Here is a 26,203-nt window from a genome sequence, read left to right as displayed (position 1 = left end):
CTCAAACCTTTGAGCGTATAAGTGAAACAACATGTCTCGAAGAGGTACTTTTGCCGACATCGCTGCCGACTTACCGGCTGGCAATGACCTGGTTACTACCGAACAAACTGTATTGGATAATATCAAACAAGAAATCGCCAACTACGACGATGTAGTTGATTCTGCCCGTGCAGCGGTCGATGCTGAAAAGAGCATGTCTCTAAGAGAAGCTCTTCGACGATATCCAAAAGCAGCCGGATGGTCGATTCTACTTTCGACAGCTATGTAAGTTGTGACCGTACCAATGCGATGAAAATGACATACTAATTATCTTCCTACGCCTTTAGTGTTATGGAAGGTTTCGATGTTGTTCTTATAAACAACTTTTACGCACTACCTCAATTTTCCCAAAAATATGGTGTACAACTTCCAGATGGCAAATATACCATTACTGCAGCGTGGCAAGCTGGTTTGTCCAATGGTGCTCAAGTTGGTGAAATTATCGGTCTTTGCCTTAACGGTTGGTCTTCTGAAAGATTTGGTTATAAGAAGACTATGATCGCTGCACTCTCGATGATGATCTGTGCTATTTTCATTCCATTCTTCGCTAAGAATATCGAGACTTTACTCGTTGGTGAAATCTTACAGGGGTGAGTGACAAATCAACAGAATGCACCAAAGAGCGACTAACTCAAGGTCTTCTCTTTCATTTAGTATTCCTTGGGGTGTCTTCCAAACACTTACCACTGCTTATGCTGCTGAGATATCACCTGTTGCTCTTCGACCTTACTTAACTGCCTATGTTAACTTATGTTGGGTTATCGGACAAGTTATTGCTTCCGGTGTTCTTCGAGGTGTTTTGACTTGGGACTCTCAATGGGCTTACAGACTTCCTTTCGCTCTTCAATGTGAGTCTTTCTTTTCCAGTATCTTACTACAGATCTTCAAGTGAAAATTGTTAAAGCTGACACTTCAATCAATATCAGGGCTATGGCCAGCACCAATTTTGATTGGTACGATTTTCGCACCAGAATCACCATGGTGGCAAGTTCGAACAGGTCAACATGATGCTGCTCGAAAGACTATTAAGAGTTTATTCAACAATTCCACGGAAGAGGAAGTTGAAAATTCAATCTCATTGATGGTACATACAAATGCTATTGAAAAAGAATTATCAGCAGGTACAAGTTATTGGGATTGTTTCAGAGGTGTTGATTTGAGAAGAACAGAAGTAGCTTCTGGTGCTTGGATGATTCAAAATTTATGTGGATCAGCATTTATGGGTTATTCAACTTTTTTCCTTGAACAAGCTGGTTTAGCAACTACAAACGCATTTAATCTTTCAATTGCTCAATACGCTCTTGGTATTTGTGGTACTCTTTCTTCATGGCTTTTCATGACTAGATTCGGAAGAAGAAGACTCTATCTTGTTGGTCTTTTCGGTATGATCTGTTTCTTGTTAGTCATCGGTGGTATGGGTTTCATCTCTACTTCAAACTCTGGTGCTCAGTGAGTCATAGCTTCAATCTGACATTATATCGAGGTGCAAGTAATTGACCCGCGTGTCACTGTTTTAGATGGGCTATTGGAGCGATGTTACTTGCCTACACTGCTTTATATGATGCTACTGTCGGACCAGTATGTTACACAATCGTAGGAGAAATCTCCTCCACTAGATTGAGAGCTAAAACAGTCGTGTGAGTATTCATATCATGTATTACCAAAAGATACGAATTGACAAAACCCATCTCCCTTGAATAGAATCGCTCGAGTCGCTTACAACATCATCGGTATCGTTAATGGTATTATCATGCCATACTTCTTGAACGCACAAAAGCTTAATTGGGGAGCCAAGACTGGATGGTTCTGGGCAGGATTCTGTATCATTTGTTTCATCTGGACATACTTTAGATTACCTGAAGCGAAAGGTAGAACATATGGTGAATTGGACGTTTTATTCGAAAATAAAGTTTCTGCTAGAAAATTCGCTGCTACCGTTGTTGATCAATTCGCCGGACATGAGTCTTCTCATTCTCCATCTGGTGGACGAGTTGAAGATATTGATGAGAAGAAATTCATTAATGGAGGTCAAGGTGATGTTGTTCACTTAGAAAGTATTTGATGACTCTGAATGTGGCAAAAAAGGAAGTCAAGTCTCTTCTTGACCTTCATGTGGAAGTCGGAACAAGTATGTATTTATGATCGTTTCGAAGTCAATTCTGAGTAATCTTTTTATATGGTCATTATGATATGAGATAGGTTTATAGTATAACATAGTTACAATAGCGTATTTTACGAGATGAATTTTGCTAAATATCTTATACATCTGAACTGTTTCACCAGTGCACCATATCGCCTTCATAACTTAATCTTATGCAATCACCCAGGCTAACGTCATGCATCATGCAGTTGTCGATGATGATTGTGCTTCAAATCTTATCTCCTTGCGGCACCACATATTAAAGTCTAATTACTTATATACAATGCATTCAAGAGTTCGTGGAAGGTGAGTAACAAAAAATGATATGGCAAACCGAATTTTAATTCACCAACGCATGATTCAAGTATAAACAGTGACGATATCACTAAATCTTTCCCTTACCCAAGCCAAAAGGTAAAGGGACAAACATACTAGTCTCATCTCTGTATTTCTTCCATGCAGCATCATCACCAAATCTCTTTTCAGCTGATTCTTCTAAAGGTGGTACACCAGAAGCATAACGAAGTAAGAAATAAGAGAAGATGGGTGAAACAAAGCAGAGATATTTCACCGTGGGTGGTAATGGAGTTGTAAAAGCTAAGAGAGGAGGTCCATTTTGTAGGATTACTTCGCCCAGATAGCTAAACAGCAATCATCAGTCATTAATATCAAGTAGATTGATAAATTTCTATTGTATCTCACTTAGGATGTCTGGATAAACTCCATAAACCAGAAGAAATGAATTTCTCTTCATGTTTCTTTTCATCCTTTTCTTTCCTCCATTGTGATTTTTCTGAAAATGATCATAGCCAATAACGTTAGCCAATGAAAACTTTCCACCTAACTGAGATTGTAAATTATACATGAACTCACCAGAATCAGCAAGGACTTCGAATCCTAAACCAGCTAGCCAAATACCTAATCCAATGAAATCCTTAATTCCCAAAGCAGGGTGTGCAGCGGCAGGGACAGAGTTTACTAAATAAGCAGGAAGACCAACGAGTGTAATCCAAAGTGCTTGACCGAACCTTGATATGCTGATTTAGCATTGTCTGCACGGGGAAAAGCTCTGGGGAATACAAGATGAGAAACTCACCACATTCCGGAGAAAATCGCTGGTTTGGTTTTAAGATCGTCGAATCGAGAATCAGAACCATGTTTAGCAATACGCTATTGGTTACCACCGCATCAGCTCTTCTGTATCGGATTTGTGAGAATTATCATGGGGAGGTAGATATTTCAGACTCACTCCGAAGAGATAATAACCCAATCTACCTGCCCAAATCAACATCATAGCGCTAACCAATAATTGTCTAGGATGATGACCTGAAAGAGTAAATGGAATAGTAGGTGATTTTGTTACCCATGATTTAACAGTCGGATAATACTGGAAACATTACAAGCCATTATTAATTCTAATTTGGATTTGAAGATGTCAAATCTAAGGTTTACTTACTAAAGATAGTAAAGTAGAAGTGATAAAACCTGTTGAACCTGCTAAATCGTAAAATTTTTCAGTCTTATTAGGGACTGAATATAAGGCGAAAGCAGTTTGATATGCGAATCTGTACATGATCAGAGCAACAATCAGCTCTAATCTTTTCAGAACACAAAGTGACGGCGATCATAGATTTCTGTCTTGTCTAGCCTTCTCAATGTGTCAACACTACTGTTAATCCATCTGTACTCACGTAAAGCCAAGTACACCTGCTAAACGAGAAGTGACAGCTGGATGAAGACCTAAAAAGACCATGTTGGGCTTAGTGATCTTTTATAGTATTCATAGAGATTCCCAAAGATAATTGATGAACAGATAATACAAGTCTATTTTACTATAACATCCATCATGAAATGAACACGCATTTCAGAATGGACTTTGTGTGTGAACTTGAATGACGAGATGATGATGTAACTGATTTAAAGATTAACCGTATCGATCGGACGCTAAATCCGTGCCTCGCATTGCCCGAAGACCGATACTACTCTGACTATTCAAGGGGGATAACTTTGCATGCATGTATGATTTGGAATATATGTGATAGGATATGTCAAATTACTTACGCATGCTGAGTGACCGTCGCGTTGACGATCTTAGGTAAAGTTTCTGTTCTAATATATCATACCGATCAAACCATAATTAGATGACCTTACCTTGAAATCGAAGTTGTTCATGAGTTCACATTGTATGATTGACTGTTTTTATTTCCATCGTTCTTACATTTTCAAATATAGTTTGTCCTATACCTACGTCCACACGTCAGTCTATATTTCATCTTCATCGCCATGCTCATATATTCGGACTCCTTTAGTTGCTTTTTGAGTTATTATCATTATTCATTATTTTCTCAATATCATTCTTAAATTTAAAATTTGTACCCGAATTCAATTTAACACTCACTATGTTTTATTATGATTTCAGTTTTAGTTGAAATATGATACTGTTCAATTATCGAAATAGTTTCTATAAATCTTATGAAATAAGCGTCAAATCAATTTTTTTCATTTGAAAAAAAAACAAACTTTGATCTTTATAAAATCCTTATAATCATAATGAACTAATTATAAAAAATACCTTATACAATAATAATTTCAGAACAACTTAATTTTGTATTATACCATAGTTAGAGGTTATATTTTCCATTTAAACTTTTTGAATAATCATATCTACAATTCATTGAATCAAAATCCCCAAGAAGAAATAGTAGGATAAAATGAATTTTGTTTTTTAATTAATGATATAATACTATTCTTTCACATTCCCATTCTCCACTTCTATCTTGTTATTATTTTTTTTGTATAGACTTCTCCAGCTTTAATAGGATTCGGAATTATAAATCCTGTCATTTTTGGAATTTCTGCTTCATTTATTTTTGTATTTGAAGTTGAATTTGTAGGATTATTGGATTGACATTTAAAGATTGAGATGCATGGGTAGATATACCTAATTAGTATTTGTGCGTTAATTGAAGATAGGAAGAAAAGAGATATGTAAAAGATAGCCTGCATTTGCATTTTGTGTTTGATATTCGGTTAAGTTGAAGTTTCGCTTGGAATGAATGTGATTTCGAAGCGATTGATGGTGGATTTGCTGGACTTGCTGAATAATTAGAGAAGGATTGGACCTGCCGAATGCAGCGAAAATAGCAGAAAAGCAATTCTTCAAGAGAAAGCTGAACTTAAAGGTAAATGGAAGTGGAAGCTAAGAACATTCGAAGTAGAAAGTGAACAATCAAGGAAAATTTCAAAGGGAAGAATAGAAAAGGATGGGTCATCAGTAAGGTCGATAAATTGTAGATAATTGAAGATATAAAGGAAAATCAGACGTTCTAGCTAGATTCTAAGATCCACTAACTCATTTAATGATTGTTTCGTATAGGAGACCAAGCGGCGCAGTCGCTCAGTGATACACAGTTAACGGTTGTCCTCCTTTTATCCATGCATCAGCTCAACCCAAGGTAAACTATCTGGAGAGGTCAGTCCTAGTAGAACAGAAAGAATAAAGAGTGTTATAAATCTCAGTATGAAAGTGTTATTGAGTGAAAGTGTTATAAGGGTTACCCATTTTTATCAGAATTCACTTGAGCATCATTATCTAATCGTCGAACCGAATGATTGGTAACCACATAGACTTTTACTTTACAACAAAAATGTTGTAGTGCAGATGATAATGTGATGATGTCAGAGTTGTTGCATATGCTTTTAATCGTTCCACTCCTATTCTACTCATACATAGATCCTCTCATTTCACTTTATCTTTATTGAGCTTTACTAACAGTTTGTGAATTCACTAATTTACTCAATTCACTAGATACTTGAGATTCCGATAAATCTGCTAATTGAATTTGAGATTCGGCTCCTCGTTCTATGCGGAATAAAAGTAATCAACATCATAAGCGTCGTTATCTATATATAATCCAATGAAAGCCTCAAAATTCAAGAAAGGAGTTTACGAGTATTTGACAATTTATACACTCGTTTGAAAGTTAAATTATAGCCATAATTGAACGTATGAAATAGGATAGTGAAGATGAATTTTCAAATAAGTAAAATTACTCACCAAATCTTACAAATGCCCTTGGTGATATATCACTAGCTTCACGAATTAAGAATTTTAAATCTGGGTTTGATTTTTTGATAGATGGATAAGATGATTGAACGAATTTTCTATATAAAGTGTTTCGGTATATTAGTATATATACTTTTTTTTTTTTCGTTTCCAGACTTAAAATTTGTGCATTGTAATTGTGCTATTACTTCTTGATGGACGCTTATGAGGTTATGGGATATTAAATCAAACTAACCTGATACCTGCTGAATGACCTGAAGTTTGACAAAAATGTAATCTAATTTCCTTGACTGCTTTTGGTATTTGTTTAGCGAAGTTGGACATATTGTCTGAGTAATATATCAATTCGATGATCAAGATGTAATAGGAATTGTTTTTTCTGATTATTTGTATTGACTCTGATAAATATATGCAATGCAGTGACTTATGTGGTTCTAAAATGACAAGTTGAAAGAGTGAATTATCTAGATTTGGATTGGAAGTCTTGTACGAGTAGCTTAAATCAGCCTGATAACCTTTTCTTTAAACCTGGTACATATACAGCTGATATAGAGTCAGCCTGATTTAGACTAATCCTCCACCACGTGTTCTTGAATATGAGATTTCCGATACGTGCCTGAATGATGTTGATACAAGAATTTCAACAACAAATGTTGCAGAAGAGATTATAACTTTAGCAGAAGTATGAAGGATTCAATACCTTCTGTGTCTTTGTGAAACTCATAACAATAGTTACAAAAGCCTTTCAAGTGCACCTAAACTTTAAACTTTTAAGGATTGATTCCAGAAAGATAGTGCTTTGATCATTATGCCTCATAAACGTAAGCTTTAAATCTTCGAAACTCATACGATATTTATCATAATGCTAATTTACAAATGAATGGTAGGTTCGAAAAGATCAGTCAGAGAAGCTGAAACGGCTAAAAAGTGAGTTCAAGCTAGGATTTTATGTTAACCATGCAAAAATATACGATAAATTTATTAATGATGAATAATCGCTAATGTATCACTCGATTATAGAGGATCAAATTTACCTCCTTCTGTAAAAGCAACAAATTCAGCATATGATGATACACCTAAAGGAGCTTCACGTATAATATCAGGATGGAAATTTCAATCAACATTTAGAGAAAGTGGTAGAACAAATTCAGAAGATATAGGTGATACAAATAAAAAATCAAATTTAAAAAATAATGAATCAAATTTAAAGTTAAAAAATCAATTAAATACTAATAAAGGAAAAGAAAAAGAAAAATTACCAAAAATATTACCAAATGAAACTTTAGGTGATTTTAATAGACGTATTGAAGAAATTTTACGTCCAAGTGTAAATAAAGCAATAAAAGAAGCAGCTTCTTTAAAAGCATTAGAAGAATCAAATTTAATAAAAGAAAAAAAATTTCGTAAAAAACAAATTAAATTAGAAAAATTAATTAAAGAAGGTAAATTACCTAAAGAATCTTTAGAAAAATTTTTATTAGAAAAGAAAGAAAAAGAAAAAGAAAAAGAAAAATCAAATAAAAGGAAAAGATTGAATAATGATAATACTAATGAAGAAGAAGAAGAAGAAGATAAATTTAAAAATAGAAAACCAATTAAAGAATTTAAAGAATTAGAAAAACCAAGAAGATTAAATGATATTGTACAAGAACCACCTCAATTACCACATTTACGTAAATCTTCTACTAAAATTAAAAGTAATACTTCTTCTAAAGAAAGATATGAAGCTGTAGGTAAAAATAGTGATAAGATACCACTTAATGCAGGACAAAAGAGAATATTAGATGAAGAAAGAGAAAGAGTAGTTAAAATGTATAGGGAATTAAAAGCTAAGAAAGAAGAAGAAAGAGTTAATTTTGTAGGGAAGAAATTGTAAGATTGATTCGTATAGACTGAGCAAGGGATTAATAAATCAAAGTAAATTACCATCCTCGACTCTTGCATGAGAAGGAAATTGTAATTTGTAGCTCAACATAAATTATGTAAATATTACTTGCAACTTGAATTTAGTTTTTCATTGAAATACCCCTGAAAGCGTTCCTCTGAAGACGAGCATCATCAAATAAAGGACGAATGATTTCTATCATAATTCATATTCGACTTGTTTTATAAAATCTAACAAGTTGATTTTTACACCCTCTCTCCCTTCAATCAAATTTATCTATCCATTCAAAAGATGTATAAATATAAAGATCTACTTTTGACTTTTTTTTTAAATCACCTTAGCATACATCCTCGCCTCGTTTTCCCACTCTTGATTTACTCCAATTCTTCAAGATCAGCATCTTTCTTTTCACCTTCTCCAGCTTCATCAAAGTTTTCAACAAGGTCTGGAATTTCATCATCACCACCTTCTTTTGATTCTTCTGCACCTGCACCACCTGCTGCTGCTGCAGCAGCAGCTTGTCTAGCAGTCATAGATTGATAAGATTCGGCAAGTCTTCTTAAATTAGCTAAAGAGTCTGGACCTAATTGATTTAAAATTCCAGGTACTAATTCTGTAAGTTCTTTAGTTTGTCCTGGACCATATACTGCTAAAGTGTTGGAAGGGAGAGCAGCGTGGACTAAAGCAAATGAACATGTTTGATTATTAGTTCGCGTTACTTCTCAAAAGGAAACTAAGTTGTCAAAGAATAAATGCAATGATCCTCCTGCTTTCCTTTCTATTGACATGCTAATTTCTCCTCACATTATTTCTCCCCTATATCTTGCATTTGGACGACACACGAATAGTTAAAAAAAAACTCCTTACTCACCTCGAGGAGCACCGAAATGCAAAACGTTACCATCTTCCTTGAACATGTTAACTTCCTCTACACCGGTAATAGGTTGAACACCTAATTTCTTAAGAGCAGCTTGAAGTTTTCTATCATCTCCTTGAGAGGCAGTAACTGATTTCTTTACTTGCTTTCTTCGGGGTGTACCCTTTCCACCTATGTTCGGAGTTTGAAAGGATTGGGAATAGATTGAAAGACGAATTAATGTAAAGGAGAGGGTTGTTTAATTATGCGGTAATGAAAGATATTGTAGTGAGGTAATTCATGAGTTTGATAGGTATTATTAAAATGTATGTTGTGGTAACGCATAGAAATATATTGATTGAAAGTGAAGGAAGAATAAAGAATAATTAGTTCCAATCAAACGATTTATCATGTTGAAAATGGGACATACCGATTCGGACTTGAGCTTGAAGTTTAGCCAACTTATCTTTATCCATTTTGACTGCTTTTTTTCGATGAGTATAAGTTTAGATTAATTTAGATGAAGTTTGAATGATATATAAGGTTTATTGCTCTTTAACGCTGAACAATGGTCAATGGTGAGTGAGTCTGAGTGAATGAGTGAGTAGTGAGTTAGTGAGAATGATCGTTTGGGCGGGGCCTACCACTTGATTTCAAAAGTGGCAGTCTCAACTAATACCGGCATTTATCGGTAATAAATCTTGAACAAGTCATTGTGGCATCTTACGCGTGTGCTATTTCTATTTAATGCGTAATGAGTAATGCGTAATGTTTGACTTTTGTTTAGAGTTTGTTTCAATCAGTCGTGCGATGATCCTTGTATATGGTTAAAAAGCTAATTAGATCTAACTCAAAATTGTCAATGTAACTTACTCTTAAAACGACTCATTATCATCTACGAAACTTCTTGAGAACAGCACAAAAAAGGAGACTGCCGGGAGTATCTAAACAACGCGATCAAATTACATAAATCACAATGTTCGCTCCTCGTTCAACTCATATTCCACGTACTTATTCAGTGTATCAACAACCTACAACGACAAAAAAGAATACAAATAAAGAAAATGCTAATGCTTTACCTTCTAGAACGCCTTCGAGGTCAGGTAAGATGGCAATGGGAGGTCCTAGTACTGGTATGAGAATGGGATTGGGTATAAAAACGGAAGGAAGAGATAGGAATATTTTGATGCAACAACAAAATGGAGGAGGAAAAGGTAAAGGAAAAGAAGGAGAAGATATTGGTAAATTTTGAATTTAAGCATTAAAATATCATTCAATAAGCTAATTTTCAAATGCTCTTTTTGAAGAACCAAAACGTTTATTCGCAAATGGACCTTCTAAGTCCATTTCAATTCCACCTTCTAAATCATTATCTTCAATGCCACATATTCAATTAAATCAAACAACACATAAAACTCCTGCTAGATCAAGTAAAAAACAAAATTTTCAAGCTTTACGTACTCCTGCTCCAGTAATGAATGAACCTGCTCCAACACCTTTACCTTCTGCAACTAGAGCTAGACGTAGATCAAGAGCTTCTTTATCAAATATAAGTCTTACACCTATTAAATCTTCAATTGAACAAAATTTTCAAACTCCTGCTCCAAAACAATGGGAAGAAGAATTGAGTTTAGGTAATATTGAAGAAACTACAAATGAAATTTTACAAAATGTCCAAGAAGAAAATGAAATTGAAGAAGATTATGAACCTGAATATATGCCTCCTCCTGTACAAGGTATGTAATACTCCAGAAAACGATTCTCAGAGTGATTTTCGATCGGAAAGGTTGACTTGGTTTCAAAACAGAAATCCCATTTACACCCGCATACGATCATCCAGATCTTGTTGCGATCTTTTCGACATTATCGGGATTACCTCCAATGTGGTCGAAATCTGACGACGTGATTATACGCGAAGTACCTGCTTTCGAAGTCGAGGCGGTAGATATACAAGGCATGATCCTCAAAGGTTAGCTAGTATTCCACATTTTGAGCACATGGAGATTCAGCTAACATTCAAATCACTTGTGCAGACGATGCGGATCTGGAAGAAGATTGGTTAAGACCTAAATCTAAGCCACTTGTCCCTATCCAAAAGCCAAGACCTGCTGTGAACAACTCAAGAGTAACCACTACCAAAGGAGCGAGTATCCAATCTAGACAACAGGCCTCTGTTGTTGTCCGACCTGACATTCAAACTTCCCGTATGACCAATGTTAGAACACCTTCGACACTCTCTCGATCCACTATCGTACCTTCCACAAGACCCAAAACTATCACACCCGTTTCCAGGACTCTGCCAGTCCGCCAGAATATCATAAATAGGCCCACTATACCTGGAAGAAGCTCTTCTCAAGTCGTTGCGCGATCAAAACCTATAATTAAGATAGCGGATGAGGATAAAGAGTTATTTGATTCGTGGGATCAGCTTGACAGTGTACCCGAGTTTCAATTTGATCTGGACTTCGATGATACAACCTTGACTCAATAGGAAATACCCGAAAGCGGTTAGGACATTGGTGTAAATTTGGGCGATCTCAAGATCTCAGATAATCCATCCACTTATCGACACGATAGTCTGAAGTTAAGCGCCCACTACAAAATTGTCCAGACTTAGTCGAACGAGTCTCGTTATTTGGAAAATGTGCTTCATCCTCTCTCAAAATGTTATCAGTTTCTCGTGATCTGACTCTGCCATCATTTATTATTTGTATATACTATGAACAAGTGTATGTTGAAAAGACTAATTGTAGTTTTCCATGTGTGTTATACGTCCTTCTTATACCTTTGTAATGCATATTTCACAAGCATTGTGCCTTTGTTAATGCAATCATTTATGATACCTAAATGCATCTGATTTGTGAAATATCTATGCATAGTATGGCGATGTAACTTGTTTTAAAGTTGCTGAGAATCGAATAAACCTAGATCTGCCTTCTTTCCATAAATCGAGATGCTTGTCGATAAACCTCCACTTTGTGTGTTGTATGTTGTATTCGAACAACAACAAAATGAAAGTCACACATATCATTCTATTCGATTCACTAGATATCAATTAGATAATTACCATATCGCCCTAAACATCTAATGGTCTTTACAATAGATTACCCAATAAAGTCATTTTTACTCGTTAAGCCTATTTAGCATCAGATTCACAATATAACAATCAAACAGATTATCTATCAATCCATTTGAACGAAATTCGAAACAATGTCATCTCCATTCACTATTCCAAATATATCATCATCTCCATTCAATTTATCACAAATTACTCAATCTCAAATTTCAAATAATCAAAATGGAATTATAGGTGGAGGAACATCATCACCTAATTCATTTGGAATTTCAATAACAACACCATTAGGAAATCAACCAATATTTGCACCTTCACCTTTATCTCAATTAATCTCATCAACAATAAATAATAATAATTCAAATTCAAATTCAAATACAGTATTTACTCCTAATTTAAATACAAATAATAATAATAATAATGGAGGAAATGAAATTACACCAAATACATTAAATTTATTAAATTCAATTGGAATAAATTCAATTTTAAATCAAAATCAAAATCAAAATCAAAATCAAAATCAAAATCAAAATCAAAATCAAAATCAAAATCAAATTGAACAACAAAATAATAATAATAAAAATAATAATAAAAATAATTTAAATTTAAATTTAATTAATAATAATAATAATAATAATAATAATAAAGAAAATTTATTAATTGGTTTAAATAATTTAGAAAATATTTTAAATAAATTAGAAATTATTTTAAATGAAATTAATTTGATTGAATTAAGAATATTTAAAAAAGGAAATTTAAAAAATGATGAAGAAAATTTAATTTGTAAGTTTTTAATTCATTATTCCAAAAAAAAATCAATTTAAAATATTTTAAATAAATAATTTATTGATCAATCTTTTTATTCTGTTTAATTTACATTTACATATTATTATTTTAACTATAATAGCATTATATAGTGAATGTAAGTAATAATTTCCAAATGAAAAAAACCTCTAACCCCTTTAAACAAACAAACAAATTAATTAATTAATTAAATTCTAACCTTCTTATATATAGATAATCAATTATTACAAACGATAATTACAATATCACAAAATAATTTAATTTCTTCATTACCTTTAATTCCAATTTTAACTTCAACTACAAGTAATGATAAAGATGAAATTATGGATTTAAACAATAATGATCATTCACAAAAACAATTAAATGATCCTTCACAAACTATAATGCCAAATAATCATTATACAATTTCAGATTTATCTAATTGGTCAGAACAAAGAGCTTCTTTAGAATTTAAAAGAAAAGAAAATGTTAAATTTGCTTCTAAAAGTATTTTTGATATTTTAAATAGAAAAATATGAGTGGTAGGTAGGTAAATGAAAATAATACGATAGGAAAAATTATTATAGTGTATCATCTGAAAGAATTTGTATACCATATATAATCATTTTACAATTTAAACATCAAGCACCTAGTAAAAGCCCAGACTGGTAAAAGCTCAAACTCAGTAGGGAAAAAAACAAATCAAGTTGAAAAGTTTCTTCTTATATACCCTGCAAAAACATACCAATTATCAGAGTCATTAATATATGTAAAATAACATCTCAAATGCATGTACAATATTTACAAATAATTCAAAAATATTCAAAATTATCGCAATCAAATGCATTGAATCGTCATCTCACATCGAAACTCATTTGATAGGATGTATAAACCTTCAATTCATATATACAATCTTCATTTTGATTTACATATTTAAGCGATCTACGCTTATTTGCTCATTCTTCTACTTTTCAAATAGAATACCTATACTTCAAGTAATTATGCAAATCTAATTACTCTAGGTCTATCTTCTTTAATCTCCTCTTCACCATCAACTAAGAAAGCAGCATCAGGATTTTCGTTAAATTCAGACACTAAGATAATATTCACAAAATTCATTAGCATTAACCTCCATATAACATATACAATCTCATCTTAATCAACAAAAAACTCACTAATATCAATAGCAATTTTCTTTTCTCTTCTTCTTCTTGCTGAACTATTAGTAGTACTTTTACTTTCAAAACTTGGTGTAAAACTATTTATACTACTTGCATAATGTTTATTATCCTCATTTTCATTATCAATTTGTTTATTGAATTCATTATTCATTGTATTTGGTGTTGATAAAATTGAATCTAATGTATTATTACTTTCACCTCCTTCAATTCCTGTTGATGTAAATTTATTATTTGATAAAGATAAAGTAGGAGTTTCTATTGTTTCTGGTGTATAAAATCCTTCAACTTCAGTATTTTCAACTGGTTTAGTTGATTTTCTAGGTGGTGTAGGTGATCTGATTATAGCTTTCGAAGGTGAATCAACGATTATAGGTGAATTGTTTAGATTATTATTATTCATTTTCGGATTACTTTCCATTTCTGGAACTAGTGGGATAGGTTTGAAAGTGTTAAATGATCTTTCTTTACCACTAGAAGAGGATAGAGGAGACGAATTTTGATGTTTCGTTCTATTTGCGTTGTCTTGTGAAAGGGCTTGACCTTCAGGACTAGGACTTTGATTTGACATTTGGTTATGCATCGCTGTCCGACTCGCAGAAGGCGAGGCGGACGAACCGTTCGGTAAAGCAGGTAATGGAACATTAGGTGGAGGGGCCATAGGTGGTGGGGGCGGTTGTAGTCCACCATATCTTCTAGGTAAAATACTGCTTCCACCGGATGTTGAAGAGGACCAACTATCCTTCTTTGCATGGCGATGTAAAGATCCTCCAATTCGTGATATCCCACCTAGACCGCCACTCGCATTGCTTGATGACGGACTCACTGCGTTCGCTTGAATATCAAATTGTCCTTTGTTGAAACTTTTCGATCTAATTCTTGCAGTAGGTAAAACTTCAGGACCCAAATTCATACTACACAACTGGCCGCTTATCTCTTCTACGATGGGTGTAGGAGGTAACATATCCGGTGATTCAGCTCTTGCAGCGGATGAACTTCTTTCCATTGAACAAGCCTCTGGTATTGGCATTTCTGAGATTGCTGAATTCCGTTGAGACGGTACCACTGAATTTGAACGCGAAGTAGGCGATTTAATACTTGGAGAGGAGTTCCTCTGTAAGTCCAGCTCAAGGGATAAATCGTCTCCACGGATCGCATCTGAATAGGCATTACGTATAGCATGACCATGTCCTTCACGCTCGGCGCTGTCATCACAATTGTGAGCCAAATTTCCGAAAGCCTAAGCCTGTTATATCCACTTACCGAACGACAACAGCTATACTCTTAATCTGCCTTATCCATTCTTGCGTTTGGTCACTACAAGTGCGATTCTCCATATCAGCTACCATGTACAGCTTTGATAGGGTACGACTCACGCATTCCTCATTTCAACTATCCACTCATTTTCGTTCTCGTCTTGCTGAGATTCTCCAAATCCAATGCGCATAACAAATTTGCGACCATTCTCATCTTCGTTACATACTCCTGCTGTACAATCATGCGAGATAATTCTTCGTTCCAATTCATTCTCCTCACTCATAGCATTAGAAGGTAAACTAGGCCTTCTACTAAATCCCGATTGACTTGAACCTATGCCCAGACCTATCGGCCCATTCTTACTGGGGGACCGAGCATTAGAATTAACACCGCCTGGAATGGAGAACAGATGTAGATGAGCGATTGTTCTGGATGTTGAAGGTTTCGAAAGATATTCGTCTGGCTCCGGGGTAGAAGTCGGCGTAGATCCTCCTATCTTGAAAGATGTCAAAACTAATTGTTGAGTTATCCATATTGGTTTTCTTGTAGATTGATTGCCCGATCCACCATTGCTCGAAGATAAAACACTAGTTAGACTTTTAAGTGAGGTTGATTTCTCTTTATCTGGCATCCCACTTATTGGCAGAATTTTCCGTATGACTGTAGCTTGTAAAATTTGGATTGACGATAAAGCTGATATAGTGGCCGGGAAAGAAGGTAATAGAACAGAGAAGATATGTGAAGATATTTGAGGACTAGGTGGAATAGCTAAAGATGTAATGTTCTTCCTACTTTCTGTTTCCTGTCTAATTGGAGAAACTCTATCTTCATTTACATCTGAGTCCGGAATTTGAGGTTCATCGACAATTGGGAATTTATGTAATACTGCTTTGGAGAGTATAGGTGATTCTTCTCCTGGATTATAATTTTCCGAAGTAGCGAATGATGTAGAAGTGATAACGCTTGCTCGTCTAGCGAAAGAAGATATACTTGGTCGCTTCGAAGAAGATGAAGCAGATATGGAGGATCTAGTAGCTGAGTCAGGAGTCCAGTCAGGTGGATGTCCTTGGAAAGGTGACATTGAAATTGGGGCTAGTGTGTGTTTTTGCATCGAATGATCAGATGATGAGTAGGTGTTATTGGATCCCAAATCAAAGGATTGTTGGCGAGCTGGCGGTACAAAGCAGATACAGGTTAGCTTTCGAACTGTTTTATAGCGTTTCACCCTTTGTATATAGAAAGCTCAACACAAGGAGGGAATCACTTACAAATATCACTCCTCGTTCCAAAGCTATCCCTACTCCTGATACTTGCTAAATCAGGTCTATGAGGTTTATTATGTCCAATTCCATTTCCATACCTATATTGCATATCCTCTTTCTTATCTTTATTCCCGCCTAAGCTTCTGAGGGAAGACATGAACCCTTTCTTCTTACCTCCTCCAACGGCAGACAAAGAAACCAAATCGTGTTTGGAAGAAGATGTTATGCTTAGACTGGGTGATTTTGTTGAAGATGACATTGAAAGGGAATTTCTACTTCCATTTTTTAAGCCGGATGCTCTAGGTGAATTTACTGTATTGGCAGAAGCAGAAACGTCTAAAACAGACTCCACTAATAATGGATCGATAACCAATGATGATTTTGCTAAACTTTTACCATTATCTCTCTTCGATGAAGTTGATTGATGACTCAATTTAATAGTTTCATCAGTAGCTGTACGTTTTCTTTTATCTTTATCTTTCCCAACACCTAATTTAAATTTTCCACTTGATTTGGTTCTTTCCGCTTTACCATTCGTATCGCTTTGGTTAACGTTGGATTGATGAGGTGATGATAATCCTTGCTGAGCTAAGTTTATTTCCCCGACTTCCGCTAGTAAGTCTTCATCTGATCCGAACGATAACTCATCTTCTATACCTAGACCTGAAGGTTGTGGTTTCGCACGAGGCATGATGTCAATGAGAAGTAGGGAATATTGATGCGGAGAAGAAGCCAGATGCACCGATATCTATCAGGAGCTATTGAATTGGCATGAAGATAGGCGAAGGAGATGGTCGGCGAGATATTATCGTTGCTGCAGGTCGTCGGTAATTCTCGGTGCTCCAGGGCTAGGTTAAGAGATGTAAGCCTACGAAAGGACTCAACAAATAGGATATGATCTCGACCAAGGAATCAAAGACAGTGAAGGACGAAAGTCAGGTAGAGAAAGGAATACAATGATGTGTGGAGATTTTGATTTCAGCGGTAAATATGATACAATCGATGAATTGAAGGCTTTTGTACAAAGTCTCGGGAACGATTGAATTTGTCGGGATGAATAAGTTATGAACTCACCTTTATCAGTCGTGTATATTATGGAACCTACCAATAAACAATCTGATGTTTTCTGACTCTTTCGAAGACGATGTGATGTGTAACAAGATTAATTTGATCACTTTGATCTGTTGCTGTAAAGGATTCCGAAATATTGTTGCGGATCTGGTATGAATCTCCTAGATATGAATCATCCGGTCTACAGTATTTGATACCTTGACCGAGATAGATATACAACTTTGAGGGAAGTGATAGGTACAATCAATCAATCGGCTAGGTGTTTTATGTGTATGTGTGTATATTAGATCATCAAACAATGTTCGAATAAATTGTGATAATAGTCAAACCATATTGATGCAAGAGTGCTGCTATAGACTTCGGATTCTTCCAACTAGGTCGAATCCGAAATCTTTTCACTTTGACCTTCTTATCCTATAAGTTTTGGTATGAGAAAAGTCTCTCTCAAGGGTAATCAAACTTTAGTAACTTATCATCATCGTTTTTCTAAACCCCTTCTTTCCGGTTGCCTAGAACACCTTATTCTTTACGCTATACTAAAAACTCTGGTACCTGGAATTTTAAACTATCTTTAATCCCTTTTTTTTTACATAAATTCCCCTTAAAATCCAATACCTGTCTTCTTGTCTTGCCGTTCTTTTCGTATTGAAACGCTCAAGCTCAATCGTATTTTGATTCAGCACGGACAAGTATATACTATTTATACCGATCACTTCTTAGATCCTCAATTCTCTATTCTCAGGGTTACAAAAGTATTCGTTCATCATCAATATCAGCTTTTGCGCAAAAAAGAAAAGAAAGACGCGTGAAAATTACAAAGTTGATATTTCGATATGGTCACTTGTTCCTCGTTCCTTCCGCTGCCCTTTGCCTTCAATTATCCACTTACCATATTCTAGTAGCTTTAACTCCTTCTTTCAACCAGCCTTTTGCGTACTATTTGCAAGAGTAGTGTAAAATACTGCTTCTGTTGTAGGCTATGACTGTGAAGTATGATGCTTTCTCATATCACATGTACTAATCTAAATCACCCGTACCCGTACCGGCGGTCAAGCTAGCAGGTTTTCTTGAAAGTGACGTTATTTTACTTCCGGTAGATTGCAATTCCCATTCTTCATCTTCGAAAATGACTTTTGACTGATCGACAACGGACTTGAAGATCCTTTCAACGCGTTCGAGACTCACGTGGAGACAAGGCAGTCCGAACAATAGTCTTCATATCGTATTCCACAGGTCCTATTCCAGCGAGTTCTAGATTTGCTACGCAACGTTGGATACTACAGTAATACTCACGTCAGTGGCTTATCAATGAAGCTTAATTTATACGGCATGGCTTTTTTAACGGGAATCTCAATGCCGAATTACTCATTTACAAGTCAGATAGTGAAGAGCACATGCGTAAATTAAATATCATGGAAACTTCTTATTCGGTCATACAAGATGCGATCAAATGAAGGTAGACATGCATAATGGGGCTATACTTGCAAACGCGATTGGGATCTTCCAATCTGCATTCGACACATTTACCTGCTTGTGAAATCATGGATCACCATCCAACTTGAACTACTTTTCTACCTACACCTTTTGTCCATTCTTTTACATCTTTCCACCAACCTTTATTCTCTTCCACTCGATTCAAGAAGGCGGTTAATCCTCCACCTACACCAAAGTAGAGAACCTAATTGTCATTTCTCACTCAGCAATTGTAACGCAAAAGATTTCAGGAGGGAACATCTCATCAGAATGGCTAAGAGAAGCAATTGCAAGACTCACCTTTGCAGCTACCAAAACAAAACCATTACCTCTTTCACTTAGAGGATTTTTCCATTCATCATCAACTTTTAAATCACCTAAACTATCTTCTAGATTTATTGTCTCTTTATGTATTTGCTTTTCATCTTGACTACTTCGCTTATTAATAGCTTCCTTCAATACACCAAGTAAAGAAGAATTATTATCTTCCGCATAAATCGTTTCAGCAGTTAAAACTAAATCATATCCTTCATTTTGTATTTTCAAATCATTTGCAAGTCCTCTCCAATCTCCAAAAGTAAACTTCAATTCTATATTCTTCTCTTTTAGTAATTGTTTGAAAGCATTTATAAGTATAGGAGTAATTATGAATTGTCCTGCATTTTCTAGATCAGGTAAAACATCTTCTAAATCTTCTTCTTCCGTTGGTACATGTAAAGCTTCAGTAGGTAAAAATGGTAAAGCTGTTAATATTAAATTTGGTAAAGTGACTAAAGAAAGGACTAATGAATTGTAATCTTGCATATGTAATATTGTTTTATTCGAATTAAGTGATGAAGCGAAAATTGAACGAAGGATATATAAAGTTGGAAGAGCAGTACCGCATCCTACCTACGATCATCGCGAGAAAATTAGTCCTTGTAAAAGAGCCTCTTGTTTAACGAACATGAATTCATGAACTGACCTCCAGTATCCTTGACCCGCTCGCCCATTCGGCCACTTTCTGATCATCACCTATCGAATTGATGACTTCAACTAAATCCACTCCACCTTCCCATGATTTCAATCCACCTTCATATAAACCCGGTATCAAATCAGTTTGAGCATCTACATACTCTTCTCCTTCTTCTTGATTATTAGCTTTTTGGTTTTGAGAATCGGTTGACGAAGAGGGATCCGGCCGATTGTATAGCTGAAATCGAGCATCGAATAAATCTCGACGTAATAACGATTTGGAAGAAAAAGGGAAATTTATAGGCGAGTAAGAAATTTCTTCAGGAAGAGAATTGACCTGTTGGATGGATCAGTTCCTTGAACACTTCCAAGTTGGCATAACAACGCCCCCGTTTCATATCATTCCTATCGTTCTGACTAGACGAATGCTTGTGAAATTACTCACCAGCTCTTCTAATGATATATGATGACAATCTGTATTTCCTTCTTCCTTCAATGTAGAAGGTGTCGTCGATGGTCCCGCTTGAGCAGTGGCAGTCGATCCTGAAGCTATATTGAGGTGATCATCTTCATCTTCTTCCTGAAAAGTTTCGCAAGTTAGCGTTTCATTTACGGTATGAGTGAGACAACCGCGAAGACTTGAGAGAAAAAGTTTCTGCATTTTCTAAACGACCAGCAGTCTGAATCACTTACAATCTGGAAATCAAACTTGAACATGGTGTTCTCTCGTAGTGTCTTCAGACTGATGGATGCTGTATGAGAGTGCAATGCGTAATACCAATACGTATAGCTATTTCAAAGTTGTAATTTCATCATCACTTTGCCGGATCAACAAATTCAACTTTTTCCAGAGGATCATCAACAGCGGCGATCGCCGACAAATTATAGGAGAGCATCTCCATATAATTGACCTATTTCCTTCGATCCTACTCTGCGATACCTGCGCTCTGAAAAGACATGCTTTCAACTTGGCATACTAGTAACGCACTGCGAGACCACTGCATTTGAGCGAAGTCAAGCGCATTATTCTTTCGCTGCAGTGCAAGATGAAGTGAGAGATATCATCTCAGAAAGAAATGTCATGTTTCCTCCAAATCATTTTTCCGATAATTTTTCCCTGAAACGTCACCGCAGTTCAACTCCTTTCTTTCGTACGAAAGGGTGACAAAATATTGATTATTTTACCGAGAAGATATCTAATGTTTTTTAGCGCAGTCCACCTTTTTTATATACCGCTGCGTGACTATTTTCTTATATTTTGGTGGATTTACTTTGCGTAATCATTAATTACACTTTGTATGAACGAATACGGTATTTGGAATGGTCTATTTGGTTCAAGTCGCAGACTAAATCAAAATAAGCTGTGTTATTTACATTGTTCATGACGAATATTCTTCTTTTTCTGCGATTTATCGACTTGAAGAGGATTTCTTAAATACTGATCATTCATCTCAGAATTAACTCTTATTTGCTAATTGCTCAACAGGATCAACCATTTATACAGACCAGATTAACTACTTTTTATATATCCCTTAAGCAATTCTGCATTTTCAAATAAGATATCAAGCAAGATGAGCTCGATAACAGCTGCTGTATTAGGTTTGGTGATAGCTAGTATAGGTATCACTCCCGTTCAAGGTGGATCAACTCCATTAGTAAGATCATATGAGGGAAGTTCTTTTTTCGATAGATGGGTGAGTAAGCGATTTCGTTCACTGAAATGAGTACTGTGATATTTAATGAAAATTGGTTTGTAGGATTATTTCGGATCTTATGATAACACTACAAACGGAGATGCCATCGTAGGTTCATATCATCCCTGAAACCCAAATATCTTGTTCAACTAATCTCCTTGCTTTTCATTTAGTTCGCAAATAAATCAGTAGCAGATGGAACTCCAGAATTGACATATGTTACATCATCCAATACTGCAATAATAAAAGTGGATAATACATCAACTGTAGCGTATAATTATAAGAGAAACACAATTAAAATTACCTCTCAAGATTCCTATGATGTTGGATCAGTATGGGTATTAGATGCTGTAAGTCGAATTGATTTTCCCTCAAAACTCTCGTTTAGCTTATGCGTGAATTATCATATGATTTAGGTTCATTTGCCATATGGATGCTCAGTTTGGCCCGCATTTTGGTCATATGGAAAAGGAGCGACATGGCCTCAACAAGGTGAAATAGATACTATTGAAGGTGTAAATTTGGGATGGTCAAATCAAATGGCTTTACATACGGAGGATGGGTGAGTTCGAAATGAAATCTCATTTTTTTACCAAGAAAGAAGTAATTCTAGCTTATTGGACTTGGTTTCTTTCAGATGCGCAATAACAACATCTGCTTCAACTTATTCTGGAACAGTAAATGATACATCATGTTATTATGAAGATAATGATAATTCAGGATGTGCAATAACAGATACAAATTATAAATCATATGGATCAGATTTCGCTTCAAATGGAGGAGGTGTATTTGTTACTTCTTTATCAAATGAAGGAATTTCAATTTGGTTTTTTACAAGATCTGAAATTCCATCTTCTATTAGTGGAGCAAATAGTTCAATTGATACAAGTAGTTTAGGTACACCAAGTGCTTTTTATAGTAATGAAGGTTGTGAAATTAGTAAATTTTTTGGAGCTCAAAGTTTAGTATTTGATATTACACTTGTGAGTTACATAATCCCTCTTCTTTTTTTTGGTTGAAATTACATCACTCGAAAGCTGATCAATTGATTTTCTAATCGTTAGTGTGGTGATTGGGCTGGACAATCAAGTATACTCGCATCAACTGGGTGTTCAGCTTTAACTGGAACGAATACTTGTTATTCTACTTATGTGTTAGACGCCTCAAACTACGATACAGCATATGTGAGTTGCCTTGCGGATTTTTCATGATCTAAAAATAGTCGTACAATTTGACGGGATTGCTGACTTTGCATGATGGCATTAGTTCGAGATCAACAGTCTTAAAGTATACTCAAATACCTCTTCAAGCTCTAGCTCCAATTCGACTTCCAGCGCCGACGTAAGAAGCGGTACTCCGATGTCACGAGGGACGGGCGGATGGGGGTTATTTATGATAACAATATTCCTTGGTTTGCTTGGAATGTCTTTCACTTTGTGATAAAATTGTAATCAAGAAAGAATATCATATAGAATGCATACTTGTCAATGTATAGATGAAGTACAAAAGCTCAATATGACCCTGATAGGCTAAGATTACAGTATCTTGACAGTGATTTCGAAAGTATGACGTCGAGTCTCTCATAGGCTCAAACCTGTGAGGTCGCTTGGGAGAAAGGAAATCTCTCCGTGTCATCGGAGCAAACCGAACGAGAGCCTTCCAATGTACTCTTCGTTAAGATTGTCACGATGAAAGAAGATTTCACCAAGAAGAACTAATCTTTGCTGCACACTGCAGGCTCGAAGTCTATATATATATATAGGAGAAATGATCCAGATCGAGTGGCAATTGTTCAACTCGTTACATCGAATCTCTCAAATCTTTCTTTCTGTCTCTCAACTATCGCATCAACCTACAACCAACTTGAACGATGAGTGATTCAGAGAGACCTCCACGTATGGTAGACGCAATCAATGGCTATTTCGACTCGAACAAACATCTGCCTGTATCAGATCAAATTGATGGCGTCATTGAATTTATCGAGGAACTAAAGAAAAGTCACGAGAATTACGATAAGGAAAAAAATCACAAGCCTTCCGAGGATGAATCAGCGACGGGCGATACAACAAACGCAACACAATCTGGAACATCCCTTGCTGAAGAGAAGGATTCACCTGAAAATTCATCTGGAAACAGGTCTCATCAGGTCACAGATACCAAGGAATCTTCCAATACTGATCATCCCAATGAGTCTTGAAATAACATCGTAAGTGCTCGCTAGAATCAAGTCACCCAGAATGATGCTGACAACACCCTAACACTTACTGATGCCTCAAGCCCAGAGCATGACTTAATGAGCCAATGATCCGCATATTTGTAGTGTGCACCAAATCGTGGATACAGGTGTACTGAGATTGACGTATCTGCGAAAGAGACCTACGGTACTAAGATGTCAGCGTCAAAGTAACTATAAGCGAGGGGATTGTATATAGTGGCTTTTGATATGAAACTTCTCTCAGTCATGATATGTTTTCAATCATCTTATGGGGCTGAAGTTCTGCGTTCAATCATGGGACAAACTACTGTACCAACGAGAATGATCTTTTTTACACTTCCATCTTCATATAGTCGCCTCTCTAACTCCCGAGCTTTTCTTGTTAACGTGGCGCTATAAAGTCTCGTTTGATAAAGCTCCGACTTGAACGGCGGTGTGGATTTCATTCATCTCGTAGAGCCTAACGGTCGAAAACCGATATGGAAACATTTCGGATTAGCTCCAGTGTGAATGCAAAGACAAGCTAGATTGAAAGGAGAGTTGATGAATGGTAGGGCTCAGAGAGAAGAAAAGTCATCTGCCTTTCGCTTGGTACGATACTGTACAAGGGCCTCACACTCGCCATTATACAGTACATAGCAGCTGCGCAATTTGCAATATTGAGTTGTGACATTTCCAATTCAAAAGCAAGTTTCTTATTGGAAACCAAAAAATTCCTTTGATCTTAACATATTCCAGACACTCAAAGTGGCTCGCGACGCTCAAGTTTTTCAATCCCTTCGTCTTTGAGTCAGCTTTGACTTGGCACCCATTTACAACCGATACTCGTATCAGATTTATGATATGGACGATCGACGTTGAGATTGCTTGAGGCTATATAAGCTGTACAGTTTTTCAAGCACAACTGGGTCGCGAGCTTGGATGCATACTTGAGAATCAACATAAAGAGTGTATCGCCTTTGTCCATTTCTGATCAAAGGAAAAATCTTGAAAAAGGAGAAATGCTTCTATTGAATCTCGCTCGATACGATATGAAGCCTTCATATTCGCCATTCCACAACGATCACGCAATTTGCAATAAAGTACAAGGGATCTCATATATGCAAAAGAAGGCAAATTGTTGTTGGAAGACAACCTCAGGTCGAGACTTACAAGATAACTCGAAATGACGAGGTATGGAGCAGGAGCTCAAAGGAAGGAGTCAAATGACGTCTTTTGTAGAGTTTCTTATGAGCTAGACTGATCCTTTCAGATTCTTTACTGGTGGATCATCCTTGACTCATCGCCTATTGCCACCCATGTCATACAGCTGCTATATATACTAAGCATGTTGGAATGAGATCTCATATATCATTGTCTTTTCAAGCAAAGAATTTTTCCCAAGTCGGACTCTTTTACTAACCAATATATCACTGACTACATCACGATACTCGTATAAACCTTATCATTACACAATGGCATCGCTTGATGAGTCCTTTGCAGCTTTGTCCCAAGAGATCGGTAGACTATCTTCTCTCTTGCCGGATACTGCTGAAGCGAGGACTGCGCTGTCAATGGTTGATTACCTCAAAGAGAAAAGCTCAGTCACCTCAAACAATCATCCTTCAGCAGGATCTCAAACAGGGTTTCAGACAGGATTTCAATCCAAGGATGACATGTCTCGAAAACGATCAATGATAAACGCAGCCGGGCGGGTTATTGATTTTTGGATGGGAGATGCCAGCTTTGAGCCAGGAGATGAAACGCTGATCGACGAAAAATACGTCAAAAAGGCATTCAAAAGTGGCTTCTCAAAATACGGCTGGCTCGAATTGCAAAATGGTCGGACCCTTTGCATCACGTTGGAGGACCCTGACGAGAAGGAGTCTGAAAACCCTCAGCAGTAATCTCATCGGCTGAGATAGGTTTGTATCTCACAACGATGGTTGTTGCAAGGACTTCGGATACTCATAGTTATGGTGATCTTTGACTATGTTCTACATACTTTTGACTTTATCATTGTACCATAAAATTATTCATCATTCCTTATCAAACTAGTTTTCAATTTAGTGTGTAAAGATGAGAAGTGAACAAAACGATATTTTCATGCACCTCGTGAATTTTTGCAGATACAGGAACGACAATCCGATCGATGGAATTGGGTCGAGATGTAAATCTGTGTGATTTTCAGGATCTGCATATACATATGTGGCTGTAATTGTTGTATCAGATACACTATACATCTTTGCTCTATGTCGTTGTTCAAGATTTCTCCTGT

At 36.0% G+C, this 26,203-nt stretch overlaps 12 protein-coding genes across 12 annotated transcripts; 7 read left to right on the top strand and 5 right to left on the bottom strand.

The window, feature by feature from the left end:
- Window positions 1-31: 31 nt before the first annotated feature.
- I206_102814 (uncharacterized protein) lies at window positions 32-2,101 on the top strand (the record flags this gene model as incomplete). The annotated part of the gene is made up of 6 exons (XM_019154918.1): window positions 32-264; window positions 327-629; window positions 694-887; window positions 966-1,488; window positions 1,557-1,676; window positions 1,741-2,101. The coding sequence occupies 6 exons, from the start codon at window positions 32-34 to the stop codon at window positions 2,099-2,101; spliced, it is 1,734 nt and encodes a 577-aa protein (XP_019012321.1).
- A 463-nt stretch (window positions 2,102-2,564) lies between these two features.
- Window positions 2,565-3,932, bottom strand: I206_102813 (uncharacterized protein; the record flags this gene model as incomplete). The annotated part of the gene is made up of 7 exons (XM_019154917.2): window positions 2,565-2,820; window positions 2,882-2,972; window positions 3,053-3,207; window positions 3,276-3,349; window positions 3,429-3,566; window positions 3,636-3,744; window positions 3,871-3,932. The coding sequence occupies 7 exons, from the start codon at window positions 3,930-3,932 to the stop codon at window positions 2,565-2,567; spliced, it is 885 nt and encodes a 294-aa protein (XP_019012320.2).
- A 2,002-nt stretch (window positions 3,933-5,934) lies between these two features.
- On the bottom strand, window positions 5,935-6,569 carry I206_102812 (uncharacterized protein; the record flags this gene model as incomplete). The annotated part of the gene is made up of 3 exons (XM_019154916.1): window positions 5,935-6,041; window positions 6,237-6,343; window positions 6,481-6,569. 3 exons carry the CDS (start codon window positions 6,567-6,569, stop codon window positions 5,935-5,937), a joined length of 303 nt encoding a protein of 100 aa, XP_019012319.1.
- A 484-nt stretch (window positions 6,570-7,053) lies between these two features.
- Window positions 7,054-8,121, top strand: I206_102811 (uncharacterized protein; the record flags this gene model as incomplete). Its single annotated transcript, XM_019154915.2, has 3 exons — window positions 7,054-7,066; window positions 7,133-7,172; window positions 7,266-8,121. 3 exons carry the CDS (start codon window positions 7,054-7,056, stop codon window positions 8,119-8,121), a joined length of 909 nt encoding a protein of 302 aa, XP_019012318.2.
- A 383-nt stretch (window positions 8,122-8,504) lies between these two features.
- On the bottom strand, window positions 8,505-9,462 carry I206_102810 (nascent polypeptide-associated complex subunit beta; the record flags this gene model as incomplete). Its single annotated transcript, XM_019154914.1, has 3 exons — window positions 8,505-8,809; window positions 9,002-9,178; window positions 9,417-9,462. The coding sequence occupies 3 exons, from the start codon at window positions 9,460-9,462 to the stop codon at window positions 8,505-8,507; spliced, it is 528 nt and encodes a 175-aa protein (XP_019012317.1).
- A 500-nt stretch (window positions 9,463-9,962) lies between these two features.
- Window positions 9,963-11,477, top strand: I206_102809 (uncharacterized protein; the record flags this gene model as incomplete). The annotated part of the gene is made up of 4 exons (XM_019154913.1): window positions 9,963-10,227; window positions 10,294-10,722; window positions 10,794-10,955; window positions 11,020-11,477. The coding sequence occupies 4 exons, from the start codon at window positions 9,963-9,965 to the stop codon at window positions 11,475-11,477; spliced, it is 1,314 nt and encodes a 437-aa protein (XP_019012316.1).
- A 719-nt stretch (window positions 11,478-12,196) lies between these two features.
- On the top strand, window positions 12,197-13,381 carry I206_102808 (uncharacterized protein; the record flags this gene model as incomplete). Its single annotated transcript, XM_019154912.1, has 2 exons — window positions 12,197-12,842; window positions 13,077-13,381. The coding sequence occupies 2 exons, from the start codon at window positions 12,197-12,199 to the stop codon at window positions 13,379-13,381; spliced, it is 951 nt and encodes a 316-aa protein (XP_019012315.1).
- A 460-nt stretch (window positions 13,382-13,841) lies between these two features.
- I206_102807 (uncharacterized protein) lies at window positions 13,842-17,230 on the bottom strand (the record flags this gene model as incomplete). Its single annotated transcript, XM_070202625.1, has 5 exons — window positions 13,842-13,936; window positions 14,018-15,225; window positions 15,284-15,337; window positions 15,397-16,447; window positions 16,546-17,230. 5 exons carry the CDS (start codon window positions 17,228-17,230, stop codon window positions 13,842-13,844), a joined length of 3,093 nt encoding a protein of 1,030 aa, XP_070058726.1.
- A 1,926-nt stretch (window positions 17,231-19,156) lies between these two features.
- Window positions 19,157-20,754, bottom strand: I206_102806 (uncharacterized protein; the record flags this gene model as incomplete). Its single annotated transcript, XM_019154910.1, has 5 exons — window positions 19,157-19,288; window positions 19,384-19,974; window positions 20,048-20,374; window positions 20,483-20,617; window positions 20,731-20,754. The coding sequence occupies 5 exons, from the start codon at window positions 20,752-20,754 to the stop codon at window positions 19,157-19,159; spliced, it is 1,209 nt and encodes a 402-aa protein (XP_019012313.1).
- Window positions 20,755-21,608: 854 nt separating this feature from the next.
- Window positions 21,609-23,171, top strand: I206_102805 (uncharacterized protein; the record flags this gene model as incomplete). The annotated part of the gene is made up of 7 exons (XM_019154909.1): window positions 21,609-21,731; window positions 21,795-21,839; window positions 21,905-22,081; window positions 22,148-22,293; window positions 22,369-22,714; window positions 22,796-22,915; window positions 22,998-23,171. The coding sequence occupies 7 exons, from the start codon at window positions 21,609-21,611 to the stop codon at window positions 23,169-23,171; spliced, it is 1,131 nt and encodes a 376-aa protein (XP_019012312.1).
- A 430-nt stretch (window positions 23,172-23,601) lies between these two features.
- On the top strand, window positions 23,602-23,928 carry I206_102804 (uncharacterized protein; the record flags this gene model as incomplete). The annotated part of the gene is made up of 1 exon (XM_019154908.1): window positions 23,602-23,928. The coding sequence occupies one exon, from the start codon at window positions 23,602-23,604 to the stop codon at window positions 23,926-23,928; it is 327 nt and encodes a 108-aa protein (XP_019012311.1).
- A 1,472-nt stretch (window positions 23,929-25,400) lies between these two features.
- On the top strand, window positions 25,401-25,832 carry I206_102803 (uncharacterized protein; the record flags this gene model as incomplete). Its single annotated transcript, XM_019154907.1, has 1 exon — window positions 25,401-25,832. The coding sequence occupies one exon, from the start codon at window positions 25,401-25,403 to the stop codon at window positions 25,830-25,832; it is 432 nt and encodes a 143-aa protein (XP_019012310.1).
- Between the last annotated feature and the right edge of the window lie 371 nt (window positions 25,833-26,203).

The sequence above is a fragment of the Kwoniella pini genome, chromosome 3 (assembly GCF_000512605.2).
Source record: "Kwoniella pini CBS 10737 chromosome 3, complete sequence".
NCBI classification, from domain to species: Eukaryota; Fungi; Basidiomycota; class Tremellomycetes; order Tremellales; family Cryptococcaceae; genus Kwoniella; species Kwoniella pini.
Note: the sequence above shows the minus strand (reverse complement) of the source record. Positions and strands in the feature narration are given on the sequence as shown.